Consider the following 20,057-nt stretch of genomic DNA (forward strand, 5'->3'; position numbering starts at 1 on the left):
TTTTTTTTTCTTTTTGAGACTGAGTCTCCCTCTGTCACCCAGGCTGGAGTGCAGTGGCACCATCTCAGCTCACTGCAACCTCCACCTCCTGGCCTCAAGTGATTCTCCTGCCTCAGCCTCCCGAGTAGCTGGGATTACAGGCATGCACCACCAGACTGGGCTAATTTTTGTATTTTTAGTAGAGACAGTGTTTTGCCATACTGGCAAGGCTGGTCTCAAACTCCTGACCTCAAGTGATCTGCCCCCCTTGGCCTCCCAAAATGCTGGGATTACAGGCGTGGGCCACCACGCCCAGCCAACTCTCTTCTTACATAATTCTGATGATGGTACTTTTCTGGTTCTTGCATCACCTCACTGGGGTGGGTATTCCTTGTTCTTTGAGATAGTTTTTCTCCTTCCCCAAGTCTGAGAAAATCCAGAGCACAGGAATCATTTCTAGCTTTTTCCCTTAATACCAGCATCTGATTGGCTGCCACCAACGTGTCTCCAAGGAATGATGAATACTGGGGTCGGAGGAAGAAAATCCTAATGCACCAGGGATTTGTTTTTTAAACGGAGTATACTAGGAGACGTCTCTCAACTCCAGGGCACCCATATGCTGCCTGGAGAGGCTCTACTCCCATATTTTAAACTGTCCTCTGGGAGGAGATGACCCAGGAGAAGGTATTCATTAGACACTCCAAGAGATCTGGCTGCTAAACAGAGGACCAAGAAAAGATATGAGGGTGGCTGAGGACACATCACCCTCTAAAGTTTCCAAAGGGGAACTTCACCCCAAAGATAGTCTGGTAAGATGTGCACACTCAAAAAAGATAAAATTAGGAGATGCACAAAGACTTTTTTTTCTTCTTTTTTTTTTTTTACAATTAACTGTCAGGTGATTATTTTCTGCTTTCCACTCGTGTAACGTTCAGAAATATTTTAAGAGTGAAAACAAATATTTTCAGAACGACTCACTACTCTGAAAAAAATAACACACTGCATGTGTATGAAATGTACAATAAAAGACAAATACTTGATAATGTTGCATTTGAATGTAGGAAAAGAATTGGAAATTTAGGATTTTACTACAAGCCCCAGAAGAGTTAGGCTGTGGGAACAGGGTCGTCGATGTGATATCCTGTTGCCATACACTTAGAAACGTGGAGTGTTTATATGCTAAAATAATTAAACACAGGTACTAGGGAGACTGAGGTGGGAGGATCGCTTGAGCCCGAGTCCGAGACTCCATCATACATATGCACACACACACACGAATGAATCAACAACCAACCAAAACGTAACTCACGCTTGTCTTGTAAATTAATAACTTCAAGGGAAACAAAACAGCCTTAAACAACCGCGAACCCACCAATTAACCTCGGTTACATAACCAGGAGATACCTGGCTGCACAGTCTATATGGGGTGACTACCTAACTGTGCACAATCAATCACTTAATTGGGTTTGCTTCCTCCGGTTCCTTAGAAAAGCCTTTCCTTCCCCAAACCACAAACCACGCTGGTGGCTTCCTAACTCACGACTCTCTGCTCAAATACACTCCTTAATATTTTAACGGCGCCTCAGTTTTCTAACAGGAGAAAGGAGGTTTTGGAGACTTCACAGACCACAGCTCCTCTCACGCAGGAACCCCGAACCCCAAGTCGGGACTCTCCCCTGAGGACCCTCCCGTCGGCCCCGCACAATCCGAGGAAGATGCGGGTCTGCAGGGGCAGAGCTGCCCAGAAAGGGTTCCGGGCCTGGCCGAAGCGGCGGGGCAGGGACAAGCCAGGCGGCCCGGGGTCTGGCTGCGGGTCCAGCCCCCCAGCCGGTGCCACCAAGGCCGCGAGGCGCCAGCGGAAGCTCGGGTCGGCCCTGCGGGGAGGTCCGGGTTCGCCACAACCGCTTCCTGCCGGTTCCCGCTTCCCCTTCACGAGACACCTGGCCGGCACACTCACCATTTCCCAGCCTCCGGTGTCTGCGGTCCTCCCTAAGGACCTTCCGGGACCTCAGGTCCCAGAGCAACAGAAGCTGCCGCGGGACCACTTGGACCTCCCAGGGATAAGGGGAAGGAGCAGCGGAGACGCACCGAGCTCGCCAGATTCGCGCTGCCCAACACAAAAGCCCCGCCAGGTCCCGGAAGCTGCTCCCTCCTTTCGCGGCGCGCTTGAGAGTACAGTCCCCTTCCCAGCGCCCGATTGGACAGGGCTTTAGGCCCCGCCCCTTCAGTCCTGAGTGACGGGAGATGCGGTCAGACACGGCGCTGAGTGAGGCCAGGTTCTTTCCCTGCAGTCCTTTTCTAAGGCATGGATTCTGCCCTGTGCTGAGACCTGGCGCCCCCTGGGGGACTTTCCCATTCAACCTTATACACAAGATTATGTCCATTTATGAGTAGTATTTGTGATATTTACAATTGGAAACAGTATGAGGACAATTATTCTAAAATTTCAGATTTCTCAACCTTCCTGGCCTCTGGTCTTTTGAGGAGGCAGCCTGAATTTTTTTTTCCTTGCTTCTAGTGGGATTAGAGGCAGCCTGAATTTTGAAAAGAGAATGTCCTCTCAGGTAGCAATGCCCAATAGAAATAAAATGTGAGCCACGTGTGTTCTAGTAGCAATAGAAAAGAAAAAAACACGTGAAATTGATTACAATGATTTATTTAACCAAATATATCCAAAAATATTGTTTCAATATACGATCGATGTTAAGCTCGCGCCTAATTGAAGAGACTACCCAAAAAGGTTAAGTGTGAGCAACAAGGCTAGTTTATTCACTCGGGTGCGAGCGGGCTGGGTCCGAAAAGAGGGTCAGCGGAGGGTCGTGGGATTGGAGTTAGTTTTAGAGGTGAGGGGTAAGCAGTGGACAGTTACAGTCAGGGACCGTTTATTACCGGCAGAGGAAGAATGTCACAAGGTACACTGTCACAAGAGGGAGGGGTCACAGTGTCACTAGGCTGATTGATTAGTTAGGGTGGTGCACGTCACAATGGTAGAATGCTGCAAAGTTGGCTAATCAGTTAAGACAGAAACTAGCCGTTTCTCTTCCTTCGTGGTTTTCCTGTTGTCCCAGACTTTCTGGCTCCAGGAGACCTTCTGGATGTATACGTGTGGGTCACAGGGGTCACAATGGCTTGACCATGGCGCGGCCTGCTCAGAGGACCTTACAATCGATGTAATATTATTAATGAAGTATTTGGGCGGGTGCTAAATCCTTCAAAATCACTCTATATATTAAGCTTCCAGCATGTTTCAATTCAGACTGCACATTTGGATACACGTGTCTGGTTTTACCATTTTAAGGTTGTTCGATGGGTCCAGGAATGTCTGCCTGTTCCTTTCATGTAACTGTTCATTATTTATTGATTACTATTTCTTAATTTCACTTATCTCAATGAGAGTTGCCAAATAGTGGTTTTCTAATTATTTTCTCTACAGGTATTAGTTCTCATTCTTCTATTAAAAATTGCGTTTTCTCATGAACTCTCTCCATTACATTAAAAACTAGCCTATTAGGAAAGGAAGAATAAAAGCTTGATTCTCCCTTTTATCAATGTCATAATAATGACGGCGTGGCCTCAGCAAACAAAAAAATGTGAGTGATATTTTTTCTAACCTTATTTTTTGTGTATTTACTGAGATTCCACACACTGCAGTCTATATCTATTTTTTGAGCTTAAATTATCCTTTTTTTTTTTTTTTTTTTGAGACCAAGTCTCACTCTGTTGCCCAGGCTGGAGTGCAGTGGCACGATCTCGGCTCACTGCAACCTCTGCCCCCCGGATTCAAGCGATTGTCATACCTCAGCCTCCTGAGTAGCTGGGATTACAGGCACCCACCACGACGCCTGGCTAATTTTTGTATTTTTAGTATAGACAGGGTTTCACCATGTTGGCCGGGCTGGTCTTGAACTCCTGACCTCAGGTGATCCACCCACCTCGGCCTCCGAAAGTGCTGGGATTACAGGCGTGAGCCACCGCACCCCGCCAAATTGTCCCATCCTAAGTGAGGGACTCTATACATTGCCTCCTTTGTCCTTGTACCCTATGTTTTGACAGCTTTCTTATTTTCTGGAGCAGACAGAAATTGTGTGCTTCCCTTTTTCTGTTATATAAGTTGCAAAAAGATGCCCATTTGGCATTTTCCTTTTTACTTGGCTTATGGCGTTTCCTAACATGCACAATATTCTGGTTTTATATTGTATCTTTATCAATTTTTTAATTTAGTATTTCTTGGTTTTAGTCATAAGCCCGGTTTATCCTCACAGCTTGTAGAAGTATTTATCAATGTTTTCTTCTATTTTTATGTTTTCTTTTTTTTTTTTTTTTTTGAGACGGAGTCTCGCTCTGTGGCCCACGCTGGAGTGCAGTGGCAGTGGCCCGATCTCGGCTCACTGCAAGCTCCGCCTCCCGGGTTCACGCCATTCTCCTGCCTCAGCCTCCCGAGTAGCTGGGACTACAGGTGCCCGCCACCACACCTGGCTAATTTTTTGTATTTTTAGTGGAGACGGGGTTTCACCGTGTTACCCAGGATGGTCTCGATCTCCTGACCTCGTGATACGCCCCCCCTCTGCCTCCCAAAGTGCTGGGATAACAGGTGTGAGCCGCCACACCCGGCCCATTTTTTTCACCATTTAGATTTCTCCTTCATTTATCCTTTATCTTACTATAGCTTGTGAAGAATGAATTCATTTTCATCTTTTTTATGGGCATGTTCAATTCCCAAACACAAAATATTAATAAAGGCTCTGTGGTTTTTATTGCATAACATCTCTTATGCATTTTGGTGTATTTCTGATTTTTCTACTGTCCTGGTCTGTTCATCTATTTTTGCATCAACATCACACTGCTATAATTAAGATCATAATGTGTTTTAATGTTTTGCAGAACCAGAAACCTTCAATGTGTTTCTTTTGGGGGGTTTTGGCTATTCTTATATGTTTGCTCTTTCATATACACTTTGCAAAATTGTTCCTAGCTTTAAAAAATGATAGAATCCAATACAATGTTGAAGTTAGCTTAAAAATAAATAGCCTCTAGTATGTTTTCCATGAGTATGAAAAAGACTTTGCTGTCTTTGAAAAAAAATCTATCAATTACTATTGTAGAAGGTTTTAAATTAACAGTAACACATGTTAAATTCTGCTAGACATTTTTGCATATGCAGACATGATCAAGGGACTGTTCTGTTTATCTCTATAAAAATGATGAATTTTATCAGTTGACTTCCAAATATTTAATCACTCTAGAATTCCAGGTATAAATTGCATTTTGTCATTATATGTTGTTTTTAGTAATAAATTAGAATTTGCTACTATTTTATCTTACATATTTCTATGTGAAGGCAGAAATGAGATTTTTCTGTAATATTCTATTTTGTACAACATCCGGAAATTTTTGGTACCAATGTTCCATTTGATCTTCATAACCTATTTGGAGCTAGTACTTCCATTGTAATATTCTTAAATTGAGTTAGAAGCATTGATTTATGTGTTATTTGAAAAGACTGTAGAATCTCCCTGTTAAACTACTTGATTCCGGAACTTTATTTGTGAGCACTTCTTTTATAAACTTCTCTACTCCTGTGGATGTTATTCTGTTTAGACTTCTAAACAGAGGTCTATATTGGGAAGAACTATATATGTTTTTCTCCAGAAAATTTCCATATCATTTTGCTTTCCAAATCAATGTGCATTAAGTTGTACTAATTATCCTTTAATGATTTTAATATAAATTTATGATCGCATATTCAATCTTCTACATCCACTGATGCAGTCTTCTTCATTCTTCTTAGTTTATTCATGTCACCTTCTTTATCTTTTATTTATTTTTATTTTTGAGACAGGGTCTCACTTTGTCACCCAGGCTGGAGGGCAGTGGTATGATCACAGCTCACTGTAGCTTCGACCTCCCTGGGATCAGCTGATCTTCCCATCTCAGCCTTCCAAGTGGCTGAGACAACAGGCACATGTCACCACGTATGGCTAATTTTTGTACTTTTTGTAGAGACAAGGTTTCGCCATTTTGTCCAGGCTGGTCTCAAACTCCTGGACTCAAGTGATCTGTCTGCCTTGGCCTCCCAAAGTGCTGGGATTACAGGTGTGAGCCACTGCACCTGGCCTACATAGTTTCTTGAGTTCAATGCCCACCAAGATTTGATACTCCCAAATCATGTCTCTTACTCTTTCATTTTTCAGATTATACACACACACACACACACACACACACACACACACACCTTTCTTCTTGAAGTACTCTTAAGAAGTTCCTGTTGGTAACCAAATTATTCAGTGTTTTCTTATTTGAAACTATATTAATTCACCCTTTTTTGTTAAAGGCATGTTAGGTAGGTAAGTATTCACTTTTTGCTTACGTGACAATTTCTGCCAGGTCCATTAATATTTATTTCATTATTTTTGGCTCTACTCAAGCTGTGGAAATTTTGCTCTCATCTTCGTAAATTATCTCTTTTTTTTTCTCTGATTTTTAGTGTTTTCCTTCTCTTTGGTGTTATGCACCTTGACTATTATTTCTTTTAAGTAATTTTTTATTTTTCTTTTTTTTGACACATTGCATTTCTGAATTCAAGGATTTATGTCTGATGTTCAATTTTAAAAACTTATAAATCACCAACTCTTTGAGTACTTACTTGAATTATTTTAATATAGTCTAGAAAAACAAGTAGATTTGTTTTATTCCCTCTCATTTCACTTCTATGTTTAATTATATTGGTATTTTATATTTTTTCTCCTTCTACTATATTGATTTTGTTCAATATACCAGTTAAGTAAAGTTCTCATCAGCTCAGAATAACTTAACATTTAACCCATATGTTGTATATTAAGCATATTAATTACATTTTCAATTATTTACTTCATATTTAGCTCTTTTACAAATATGGCTTGTCAAGCTGAGAGTTTCCTGTTCTTTGCACATTATTATATTTTTTCTATTTCCCTCATTGTATTGAAAATCATTTTAAATGTAAGTTCTATAGCTGTAACATAAGTTGTAATTTGGATCTCCCTTATGGGCACAATCACTTTTGAAATGTCTGCAGTCGGGTTATGTGTTTTTCCATTTGCTTTATGGCAATGGGCAATCCACATGGATGTGGTATATGTGTGATCACCAATATATAAAAGAAACACTTGCTTCTTTTTTTTGCATTTTTAATTATACTTTAAGTTCTGGGGTACATGTGCAGAACATGCAGTTTTGTTACATAGGTAAACACGTGCCATGGTGGTTTGCTGCACCCATCAACCCATCATCTACATTAGGTATTTATTTCTCCAATGCTATCCCTCCCCTAGCTCCCCATCCCCCAACAGGCCCCAGTGTGTAATGTTCCCCTCCCTGCATCCATGTGTTCTCACTGTTCAACTCCCACTTATGAGTGAGAACATGCGGTCTTTGGTTTTCTGTTCTTGTGTTAGTTTGTTAAGAATGATGGTTTCCAGCTTCATCCACGTCTCTGCAAAGAACATGAACTCATCCTTTTTTATGGCTGCATGGTATTCCATGGTGTATATGTACCACATTTTCTTTATCCACTCTATCATTGATGGGCATTTGGGTTGGTTCCAAGTCTAACATTACAACAGAATACTACTCAGCGATACAAAGGAACAAAAACAACTGAAGAGCATGCCCTAGATGAGCCTCATGAATGTGCTGAGTGAGACAGCTGGACATAATATCTTTTGCGTGATTTCAGGCAAAGTAAACCTATGGTAAGAAAAATAAAAAATCAGGACAGAGACAGTCCTGTGAAGAATGTCAGTGTTAGTTTAATGGGAATAGCATTGAATCCAAAAATTGCTTTGGGCAGTGTGGCCATTTTAATGATACTGATTCTTCTTATTCATGAGCGTGGAATGTTTTTCCATTTGTTTGTGTCATCTCTGGTTTCTTTAGCAGTGGTTTGTAGTTCTCCTTGTACAGATCTTTCACCTCCCTAGTAAGCTGTATTCCTAGGTGTTTTATTCTTTTTGTGGCAATTGTGAATGGGAGTTCATTTATGATTTTGCTCTCGGTTTGTTGTTGGTGTATAGAAATGCTAGACATTTTTGCCATTGATTTTGTATCCTGAGACGTTGCTGAAGTTGCTTATCAGCTTAAGAAGCTTTTGGGCTGAGACCATGAGGTTTTCTAGATACAGAATCATGTTATCTGCAAACAGGGATAATATGACTTCTCTTCCTATTTGAATAACCTTTATTTCTCTCATTTGCCTGATTGTCCTGACCAGAACTTCCAATAACTATGTTAAATAGGAGTGGTGAGAGAGAGCATCCTTGTCTTCTGCCAATTTTAAAGAGGAATGCTTCCAACTTTTGTTCATTCACTATGATGTTTTCTGTGGGTTTGTCATATATGGCTCTTATTATTTTGAGGTATGTTCCTTCAATACCTAATTTATTGAGAGTTCTTAACATGAAGGGATGTTGAATTTTATCAAAAGCCTTTTCTGCATCTATTGAGATGATCATGTGTTTTTTTTCTTTAGTTCTGTTTATGCAATGAATCACATTTATTGACTCGTGTACGTTGAAACAACCTTGCATGCTAGGGATGAAGCCTACTTGATCGCGGTGAATAAAATTTTTGATGTGCTGCTAGATTCAGTTTGCCAGTATTTTGTTGAAGATTTTTGCATGGATGTTCATCAAGGATATTGGCCTCAAATTTTCTTTTTTTGTTGTATCTCTGCCAGGACTTGGTATTAAAATTTATATGGAACCAAAAAAAAGAGCCCAAATAGCCAAGACAATCCTAAGCAAAAAGAACAAAGCTAGAGGCCTTGTGGAACCTGACTTCAAACTATACTACAGGGCTACAGTAACCAAAACAGCATGGTACTAGTACAAGAACAGACACATAGACAAATAGAACAAATAGAAGGCCCAGAAATAAGAACGCGTGCCTACAACTATCCGATCTTCCACAAACCTGACAAAAATCAGCAATGGGCTGGGTGCGGTGGCTCACGCCTGTAATCCCAGCACTTTGGGAGGCCGAGGTGGGCAGATCACTTGAGGTAAGGAGCTCAAGACCAGCCTGGCCAACATGGTGAAACCCCCATCTCTACTAAAAATACAAAAATTAGCCAGGTATGGTGGCAGGCACATGTAATCCCAGCTATTCGGGAGGCTGAGGCAGGAGAATCACTTGAACCTGGGAGGCAGAGGTTGCGGTGAGCTGAGATTGTGCCACTGCACTCCAGCGTGGGCAACAGAGCTAGACTTCATCTCAAAACAAACAAACAAACACCTGGAATAACTGTCTAGCCATACGCAGAAAATTGAAACTGGACCCCTTCCTTACGCCATATACAAAAATTAACTCAAGGCAGTTTAAAGACTTAAATGTAAAAACCAAAACTATAAAAATCCTAGAAGACAACCTAGGCAATACCATTCAGGACATAGGCACGGGCTAAGATTTCATGATAAAGATGCCAAAAGCAATTGCAACAGAAGCAAAAATTGACAAATGGTATCTAATTAAACTAAAGAGCTTCTGCACAATGAAAGAAACTATTAACAGACAACCTACGGAATGGGAGAAAATTTTTGCAAGCTATGCATCTGACAAAGATCTAAGGAATAAAGAATTTTAGCAAATTTAAATAAAGAATTTAAGCAAATTTACAAGAAAAAAACAAACAACCCCATTAAAAAGTTGGCAAAGGACATGAACAGACACTTTAAAAATTTTTAAGTTCCAGGATACACGTGCAGGATGTGTAGGTTTGTTACATGGGTCAATGTGTGCCTTGGTGGTTTGCTGCACCTATCAGCTCTTCACCTAGGTATTAAGCCCAGCATGCATTAGCTCTTTTCCCTAATGCTCTCCTTCCCTGAATCTTGCCTCCTGACAGCCCCCAGTGTGTGCTGTTCCCCTCCCTATATCCATGTGTTTTCATCATTCAGCCCTAATTTATAAGTGAGATCATGCAGTGTTTGGTTTTCTGTTCCTGCATTAGTTTGCTGAGGATAACGGCTTCCAGCTTTATCTATGTCCCTGCAAAGGACATGATCTCGTTCCTTTTTATGGCTGTATAGTATTCCATGGTGTATATGTACCATATTTTTCTTTATCCAGTCTATCATTGATGGGCAACCACCTGAGCCCTCCCGCCCTGTTGTACTCACACCTGCGATTGCCCCCCTCACCCACATTCAATACCAAAGCCCTGGCCTCGTCAGAGCCCTGTGCCTTACTCTCCTCATCTGCAGCATGAGTGTCTCCCTACCCCCTCCAGCCTGGCACAGACCCCAGAGCCAGGGACCCAGAGCCATCTTGATGGCCCAGCCCCTCTTTCATCCTGAGGTGACCCAACCCTAGATTTGACCCCAGGGAGGTCATGCCCCAGGCCTCAGTCCCTCACTTGCCTGTTGAGGGCACGGCTTGGGTGGGAAGCAGGCCTCACCCCGGCGAGCCTATGTGCCTGGAATCTGGCCTCACCCGTGTCTTAGCCTCACCCTCCCATCTTCCTCACCTCCTGAGGATGGAGCAGCTGCAGTGCAGGAGAGGGTGTGAATGGGTGGGGGCCCTGAGGCAGCCCACACCCTGGTGCCTGCTGCTTCTCAGCTGGGGGAAGGGATTTTCACCCCAAGGGCTCAGGCTCTGACTCACCCCAGGAGGACCCTAGGCGCCCCTCACAAGCAGGAATGGAGCCCCTCAGGCAGCACCTCCTGGGGTCCTCTCCTCTCCACCAATGACAAGCAAGACCTTCAGGGTAGGGTTGTGGCAGCCACACCTCCAGAGGCCCCTTGGCTGCTGCTGGACCACACAGCTGCTCAGGCAACTTTAACTTCTGGCCCCCTCCACACAGTCTGGCATGACCCCTGCAGGCACTCACCTGTCACTCGCACACAGAAGGGCACAGTACACACAACCTGGGTGAGCCGTGCCAGCAGCTGTTGGCCTCAGCGTTCTCTTGCAAGGCATTGAGTACCAGCAGCCACTGGGGCCCCATGAGAATGCAGTTCAGGACACCAGCCCTGCCCCAACCTTGACCCAGACAGTGGGTGTCATGGGATCACCTCTGGGTGGGTGGCAGCTCACCTCTAAGGTATCCCTGCTGCCAAAGACCAACTGTTCCTGCTAGTTTGAATCTGGCCACAGGGTCTCTGTTGGTGAGACAGATGACCATGAGACAGACACCCTGAAATCTAGCATGACAGAGCTCAACGCCCCCATGAGAGGCACTATAGCACCCAGACTTTGCAGACATAGCAGTGAAGGCCACAGCAGGCCCTGAGTGAGGAACAATCTGACCAAGATCCTGGGGTCCTGCCACACAGCCCTTTAACCCGGGACTGGAAACTGTTTTCCTAAAGAGCCAGGAGTCAGTATTTTCAGCTTTGCCAGCTGATCCTTGCCTCAAGGATGCAACTCTGCCATGGCTGCACGACAGCAGCCTTCTGAGACAGCCTGTGAAGAGGTGGGCATGACGGCAGCCCCATAACACTCTACTTATGGACATGGAAACTTCTCAGTGCCATGAAGTATTTTTTTTTTATTTGTTCAACCATTTGGAAATGTAAAATCCATTCTTGATTCATGGGCCACAAGAGCAGGCAGGGACAGGCTGCCCCTTGCCGACCTCTGGAATGAGCTTAGAGAAGGAAATGACATGCCGGGCACGGTGGCTCATGCCTGTAATCCCAGCACTTTGGGAGGCTGAGGCGGGTGGATCACGAGGTCAGCAGTTCGAGACCAGCCTGACTAACATGGTGAAACCCCATCTCTACTAAAAATACAAAAAAAATTAGCTGGGCGTGGTGGCGGGCGCCTGTAATCCCAGCTACTTGGGAGGCTGAGGCAGGAGAATCTCTTGAAACTGGAAGGCAGAGGTTGCAGTCAGCCGAGATTGCACCACTACACTCTAGCCTGGGCAACGAGAGCAAAACTCCGTCTCAAAAAAAAAAAAAAAAAGAAGGAAATGACAGGCTGGGCCAGCGCAGCCTCGTCACAGCAGATTCACGGCAGGAGGGGTCCTTCTCAGCAACCGCTTCTCATCCTTCATCTTGGCTTCAAGAGCAGTTCAGGTGGAGAAAGAGAGAACAGAACTGGCCTCAGCAACAAGAAGGAAGGAGATGCAGGGTCAAGCAGCAGTGTGGATTGATCACACTCAACATTCACACCAAGCTGAGCACAGGCAGGGCCAGCCCGGGGGGGCCGAAGTGGAGGCTCTCTGGGGTGGGGGATCTCCGGATGGACAAGATTCTCTACCTAAAACTCATATAGAAGTTCCACACAGCAGTAGTTACAGAAAACACACACCAAGAAAAAGGCCAAAATAAAAATAGGACACCAAGTTTGGCCAACTGGGTCTCACAAGCCAGTAGGTAAGAAAGCCCAGGAGGGCCCACCAGAGGAGCTGGGGGTGGGTTCCTGCCTGCAGGGGGCCTGGGGCACCCCATTCCCACAGATGAGGACCCAAGCTTTGGGGAGGAAGCTGTCAGAGTCACCAAGTGAACTGATCAGATCTGGAGCCACAGAGCAGGTGACGAGCCCTGGCCACATCCCCACGAGGGCTGAGAAGCGGGGGTGGAGGCACACCCCCAGGGGCACATGCAAACAGTGGACCCTGGGCCCTCCTCCTGCTCAGAGGATGCTCAGATTGCAAGGGATCACCAAGGCCCGGAACCCAGGGACACACCACCTGACCATCATGCCCAGGCCTCCCGGACAAGGCAATGGCCAGGGCAGGCAGGCAGTCTGGACTTGGGGCCAGGACAGTGGTGGATGGTCCTGCTGGGCAGGCCTCCTTCTCCCTACCAGCTGGGCTGGTTGCACTGTAGTTTTGGTTCTGGCAACATATTGCTGCCCACTTTGGCCACACCAGTCCCTGGCTCCCTGGCCAGGCCCAGTGCTGTCCAACCCACCTACACGGGCCCCACATACCCAGTGCCCACCAGGCTCCTGTCAGCCAGGAGGACCCAGGCTCATGCCCTGAAGTATCCATGGGAGCCTGCATCCCACAGGAACCCACAGCTCGGGGCCAACCTCCATGGGGGCCTCTTGGTTGTGGTGGCAGGGGCAGGGGGGAGTTGACCTCCAGCCCTCCCATCCTGGCCACTGTGTTTTGTGGGGATCATTCAGTCCTGGGAGCTTCCTGGGGACCCCAGAGGGAAGAGAACAGGGTGGTCATGGCAGCCTCAGCCCAAGGCTCTGGGCCCACGTGCAACAGTCCTTTGGTTCTGGTTTGATCTGGGAAGTAACAACAGGTCATGTCATTCACACAAGGATGGGCTTCAATATAATGCATCAAGGGACTGTGAAAGACACAGATCAGACTCCAGGCCAGTTACACTTGGTGGCTTAGCCAATGCAGGCTGGGGAATGGAGAAGCTGACCCCTGACCTCCCCACTTACCCTGCCCACCAGATGACAGTAGCCGCCAGGGATCCTTGACTTCAGGCAGAGGCAGGCAGCACAGTTGCTGCCTCCTTTGATCCCATCCCAGGGCCCACAGGGCCTGGAGAAACCTGGCAGGGGCTGAGTTGGGAGAATCAGGCAGGGGGATGCCAAGTGAAGAATGTGAGGGACAGGGTATGAGAGGCACTAAGGGCACAGGGTCTGCCTCCCCTAGGGAGGTGGCAGTGGGACACAGACTAGCCAAGCCTCCACAGGCCCCACCCTGCTGCCAGGCACATGTGGTGCCCATACCCACCCCAACGGCCGCAGGAAGGTTCTTCATCAACAAAAGGGGAGGACACACCCACATCCACATAGGCATTGGTGCCCACACACATCAGAGAAGAAAATTCCTGCTGTGCCCAAGGTGTGGGGAAAGGGGCAATGTCCCCTTCCTCCCCATGGTGGGTCCCAAATTACCTGCTTCTGCCAGCACCCCCACCCCCAACTCCACAAGCTGCTGACATCCACCACAGTGCCATGCCACGTGCCAACACCCCACCCCCAACTCCACAAGCTGCTGACCTCCACCACAGTGCCATGCCACATGCCAAGAACAGCTCAGCAGTGCATCCCAAAGAGTGCTATCCTGGAGTGGCTGTGCTGGGCAAGGGACATGCTTCCTAGTCACAGAGGTTTCGTTTCTTTACCACTCACTGGCCCTGTGTCTCGGTTTCCCCCACTGTGGCACAGTGTAAAAATCCCATGTTGAAGGCTAGGAACCCAGAAAGGTCACCACACCTGGTGAAATGGGGGGTGAAACTCCCTGCCTTGGACGCTCTTGCTCCAGGACTGATGTCTATCGGGACATGGCCAGGCCAGCATCCTGGGGAGGGCTGCGTTTCCTGCCTCGGGAACCTTGCTCCCGGTTAGGGATCACTAGAGTTGAGGCCCCTAATGGATTGGGGAAGGCACAGGGGTAGAATGGAGGTAGCCCCATCATAAGGGCCTGTGTAGACCCCAGAAAACAAGCATCAAGTTGAGACTCTTGTCTGAAGCCGGCCACCTGAAAGTATTTGGGCTTTGGGGTGTGATGAGGGCCTGGGGTCAGGGAACAAAGTGTTCTGGTTTGGACACGCAGGAGGTTCTCTGCAGCTCTCTCAGGTACAGGGTATGCTGCTAAGTATATGCTTTTAAAAACCCTAAGAGGAGGGGGCACCCAGAAGGGGCCCTGAAGCCAAGGGCAAGGGTCCAGCCTTTCCACCTCCCCAGCTGAAGATGTGCTGCCGGACAATTCTCTACAGTTTCATAACAAAGAAGAGAACAAAGAAATCAAAAAGACTGGAGGATGGGCAAGCTAATGAGGGCCTACTGGGATTACCCTGCCGAATCCTCAAAGCAAGCCTTCCCTATCTGTCCTCTGGGCCAGGTGAGGAAACAGGTCACAGTAGGACATTCAGACCCCAGGCAGGCAGCTGGCAGCCTGGAGCCCAGGAGGTCCAAACAGACTGCCCCAACCCCAGCCCTCAGCCAGGAGCGGCTCATTCACTGGTAAATCAGGCCGACTGGGCTGCCTGCCTTTCCCCAAACTGCCTGGCTCAACAGGCAACAGCCTCCCGGCTCATGGCTGCCAGACTGAGGATGGCAGTGCACGCCCCCTTCATTCTGGCTTCTCAGCGGCCCACCAGGCCATCCCTCTCTGCCAGGCCACCTGGAGCCTGGCAGTGTGCATGTGGGGTGGATAGCACCTGGAATACTTGGGCCGGCTTGGCTGGGGGCTGTGGCTTCTGTGCAGGGTGGAGTTAGTGCCCCATCCCATTCCCTGGCCCCATGGCCCCTCTGAGAAGACCCTCCACGTACTGCCAGGCCTTGACCACCACGTACTGCCTAGCCCCACATCCCTCGACTGCCAGGCCTTGACCCTCCACGTACTGCCTAGCCCCACATCCAGGAGGCATCGACGTGCTCACCTCTGATTGGCAGTGGGCATGCAACCTTGGGGCAGACCCCTTAGAATCCCAGGTACGAGAGAGCTAGGTGAGGGCAAGGGTGGCATCGGAGTGAAGGGGGTCTGCCCCTCCACACCTGTGGGTATTTCCCGAAAGGTGGAGACGAGAGACTGATTAAAGAAATAAGACACAGAGACAAAGTATAGAGGCAGAAAAGTGGGCCCAGGGGACTGGCGCTCAGCATACAGAGGACTCGCACCGGCACTGGTCTCAATACTGAGTTCCCTCAGTATTTATTGATCACTATCTCTACTATCTTGGCGAGGGGGCTGTGGCAGGACTATAGGGTAATGGTGGGGAGAGGGTCAGCAGGAAAACATGTAAGCAAAGGACTCTGTGTCATAAATAAGTTTAAGGAAAGGTGCTGTGCCTCGATGTGCACGTAGGCCAGATTTATGTCTGACTTTACACAAACATATCTCAGTGCAGTAAAGAGCAGTACTGCCGCCAGCATGTCTCACCTCCAGCCATAAGGCGGTTTTCTCCTATCTCAGTCAATAGAATGTATGGTCGGGTTTTACACCGAGACATTCCATTCCCAGAGACGAGCAGGAAACAGATGCCTTCCTCTTGTCTCAACTGCAGAGGCCTTCCTCTTTCACTAATCCTCGTCAGCACAGACCCTTTACGGGTGTCGGGCTGGGGGACGGTCAGGTCTTTCCCTTCCCACTAGGCCACATCTCAGGCTGTCTCCGTGTGGGGAAACCTTGGACAATCCCCAGGCTTTCTCGGGCAGAGGTCCCTGATGCTTTCCACAGTGCACTGTGTCCCTGGTTAATCGAGAATGGAGAATGGCGGTGACTTTTACCAAGCATACTGTCTGCAAACACATCTTTACCAAGGCACATCCTGCACAGCCCTAAATCCATTAAACCTTGAATCAATACAGCACGTTTCTGCGAGCACAGGATTGGGGCTAGGGTTACAGACTAACAGCATCTCAAGGCGGAAGAATTTTTCTTAGTACAGATCAAAATGGAGTTTCTTATGTCTACTTCTCTCTACATGGACACAGTAACAGTCTGATCTTTCTCTCCCCAACACAGAGAGTGTCACCACTGTATGTCAGCCACTGGGGGACAGGGGACGGGCTTCAGCTTACGCCCACCTTCCAAATTCTACCCTCTCACCTTAGCAGAAGCTGGCCAAGAATTGGGGCCGATGGATGGGTGGGGTCTGCAGACAACACCATGTTCAGGTCCCCATGATGGCCTCACACATGGGTGGTGGCCCTATAGCTCCAGGTGCCACACACACCCCAGCCCCTGCTCAGGCCCTGATCTTTGAGAAGGGGGAGCAGCACAACCAAGGCACTGACCCCACAGTGTCACTCACATCCACAGACGATTCTCCACACAGGCGTCAGGTCTCGGTCCTGGCCACTTCCTCCTGCAGGGTCTCAGCTCTTTCCCGGGACTCACGTGGTCCTTCCTCACACGTGGCTCTGGTAGGATGCACTGCTCTGTACCCAGGGGCTCTGAGGCCACGGCCACGCAGAGTGTAAGGGCACAGGTCGGGTGCCCATTGTGGGGACCCTGACTGCAGCACTCCCAGACTATCCTCGGGCATGCTGCCTCCAGGCTTAGCTAGGGCACCAGTGGTAGGTATGCACTGCTCTGGACTCTGCAGGAGGAGGACAACTGTCACCGCGTCTTTATGTTCTCCTGCTGCTGTCACTCTGTGCTTCTCATCTCCTTGTGGTAGGATTCAGGGCAGACTCTCTGAACACCTCGTGGGAAACAGCAGAGTCTAGCGGGGAAGAGAGAAGCCCAGCTGCAAAGATGAAAAAATGGCAGGTGGGACCTGGACCCCCATTCAGATTCTGTATTTAAATGAGGTCTTCCGGAACACCTGCTCTGATTGGATAATACGATAATACTTCAAATATATATATATATATATATTTTGTTGTTTTTTTTTTTTTTTTTTTTTTTTTTTTTTTTTGAGACGGAGTCTCTGTCGCCCAGGCTGGAGTGCAGTGGCGCAATCTCGGCTCACTGCAAGCTCCGCCTCCCGGGTTCACGCCATTCTCCTGCCTCAGCCTCTCCGAGTAGCTGGGACTACAGGCGTCCGCCACCACGCCCGGCTAATTTTTTTGTATTTTTAGTAGAGACGGGGTTTCACCGTGGTCTCGATCTCCTGACCTCGTGATCCGCCCGCCTCGGCCTCCCAAAGTGCTGGGATTACAAGCGTGAGCCACCGCGCCCGGCCTATATTTTGTTTTTTTTGTTTTTTTTGAGACAGAGTCTCGCTCTGTAGCCCAGGCTGGAGTGCAGTGGCGTGACCTCAGCTCACTGCAACCTCCGCCTCCCGGCTCCTGGTTCAAGCAATTCTCCTGCCTCAGCCTCCCAAATAGCTGGGATTACAGGCATGCACCACCATGCCCAGCTAATATTTGTGGGTTTTTTTTTTTTTTGAGACGGAGTCTTGCTCTGTCACCCATGCTGGAGTGCAGTGGCACGATCTCGACTCACTACAATCTCCGCCTCCTGGGTTCAAGCTATTCTCCTGCCTCAGCCTCCTCAGTAGCTGGGACTACAGGCACCCACCACTACGCCCGGCTAATTTTTGTATTTTTAGTAGAGATGGGGTTTCACCATGTTGGCCAGGCTGGTCTCAAACTCCTGACCTTGTGATCCACCCGCCTCGGCCTCCCAAAGTTGCTGGGATTACACGTGTGAGCCACCTCACCTGGCCAATTTTTGTATTTTTAGTAGAGATGGGGTTTCACCATGTTGGCCAGGCTGGTCTTGCACTCCTGTCCTTGTGATCCACCCACCTCAGCCTCCCAAAGTTGCTGGGATTATAGGTGTGAGCCATCTTGCCTGGCCAATTTTTGTATTTTTAGTAGAGATGGGGTTTCACCATGTTGGCCAGGCTGGTCTTGAACTCCTGACCTCATGATCCGCCCACCTCATTCTTCCTACTATGTCTCACTGTTTTTTTTTTTTTGGTTTTTTTTTTTTTGAGATGGAGTCTCACTCTGTCAACCAGGCTGGAGGAAGTGCAATGGCATGGTCTCGGTTCACTGTAACCTCCGCCTCCCGGGTTCAAGCAATTCTCCAGCCTCAGCCACCTGAGTAGCTGAGACTACAGGCACCTGCCACCACACCCAGCTAATTTTTGTATTTTTAGTAGAGACAGGATTTCACTATGTTAGCCAGGCTGGTCTCAAACTCCTGACCTCGTGATCCGCCCGCCTAGGCCTCCCAAAGTGCTAGCATTACAGGCGTGAGCCACCGTGTCCGGCCACTGTGCCCTACTTCTACACAAGGTGATAAGCAAGCCTGGGTGAATTCCTCTTTTGGTGCCAGCAGAAAAAGCAAACTACTACACAAGGCTCTTCTTCAGTACATGCATATACAAACTCTCACCCCGGCCCCAAACTAACCATAACAAAAACCTAAGCTATTCTCCTTTTCTTACTCTCTCAGGCCACTTTTTGACTGAGAGTCCTGCCCTGCTCTCCAAAGACCAATTACGGAAGTAATAAACACTTTCTATTATCTTGATGTATAATTAGCATTATTAGTCTCAACATCTGGCTCAAACTTGTGGCTGGGGGCCACCTGCCTCTGCAGATGACCATAACAGCTGTAGAAAGGTAGAATGGTGTAAACATTGCAATATACTTTGATTTTTTTCAATCGACAAATCTTGCAAATCTTTTCATATCAATAAATGCTACCCTCCATTTTTAAGTGTGTATGAGGTCATTTATCCAATCCTTTCTAAATAGACACTTGAATTATTTCTAATCTTTTGCTATTACAACTGTGAATTAAAACCCATACTGTCATATCACAGAACAATTGTTCCTTTCCACTTTTATGGTGCTTGAAATATACTGAAAATGAAAAAATACACACACACACACACACACACAAAGCACACATACACATCTAAAAGATAGGGTCTCGCTCTATCACCCAGGCTGAAGCGCAGTGGCATGATCATACCTCACTGCAGCCTTAAACTCCTAGGCTCAAGCCATCCTCCTGCCTCAGCCTCACGAGTAGCTAGGAGTATAAGTGCATACCACTACGTCTGGCTAATTTTTTTTTTTTTTTTTTTGAGACGGAGTCTCGCTGTGTCGCCCAGGCTGGAGTGCAGTGGCGCAATCTCGGCTCACTGCAGGCTCCGCCTCCTGGGTTCACGCCATTCTCCTGCCTCAGCCTCTCTGAGTAGCTGGGACTACAGGCGCCCGCCACCGCGCCCGGCTAATTTTTTGTATTTTTTAGTAGAGACGGGGTTTCACCGTGGTCTCGATCTCCTGACCTCGTGATCCGCCCGCCTCGGCCTCCCAAAGTGCTGGGATTACAAGCATGAGCCACCATGCCCAGCCATCGTCTGGCTAATTTTTAAAAATTTTTGTAGAGACAGTGTCTCTCTATTTTGCCCAGGCTAGGCTCTAACACTTGGCTCCAAGAACCAAGCAATCCTTCTGCCTAGGACTCCCAAAGTGGTGGAATTGTAAGCATGAATCATGTGTCCAGTCTGAAAATATATGAAAACTTCTGGAATGCAGTGAAAGTATTGCTTAGAAATTCACAACGTTGAATGCATACATTACAAACAAATAAAATTATACACCCAACGATGTAATCTTCTACTTTAGGTCACTAAAGAAAAATTAGAACAATATAAACCAAATTCACTCAAAAGAAATAAAAACAAGATGACAAGTCAATGGCACAGAAA

General features: G+C 47.3%; 1 protein-coding gene across 2 annotated transcripts in view; it reads right to left on the minus strand.

The window, feature by feature from the left end:
* Positions 1 to 2,155, minus strand: part of ZNF670 (zinc finger protein 670) — a 40,493-nt gene extending 38,338 nt beyond the window's left edge. Inside the window, exon 1 of one of the 2 annotated variants that reach the window (XM_055234711.2) lies at positions 1,937 to 2,155. In XM_055234711.2, coding sequence (XP_055090686.1) covers positions 1,937 to 1,939 — 3 coding nt within the window. In that variant the 5' untranslated portion in view covers positions 1,940 to 2,155. The remainder of the gene's footprint in view (positions 1 to 1,936) is intronic. The other variant, XM_063613549.1, reaches the window with a different exon arrangement.
* Between the last annotated feature and the right edge of the window lie 17,902 nt (positions 2,156 to 20,057).

Source organism: Symphalangus syndactylus, chromosome 19 (assembly GCF_028878055.3).
Source record: "Symphalangus syndactylus isolate Jambi chromosome 19, NHGRI_mSymSyn1-v2.1_pri, whole genome shotgun sequence".
NCBI classification, from domain to species: Eukaryota; Metazoa; Chordata; class Mammalia; order Primates; family Hylobatidae; genus Symphalangus; species Symphalangus syndactylus.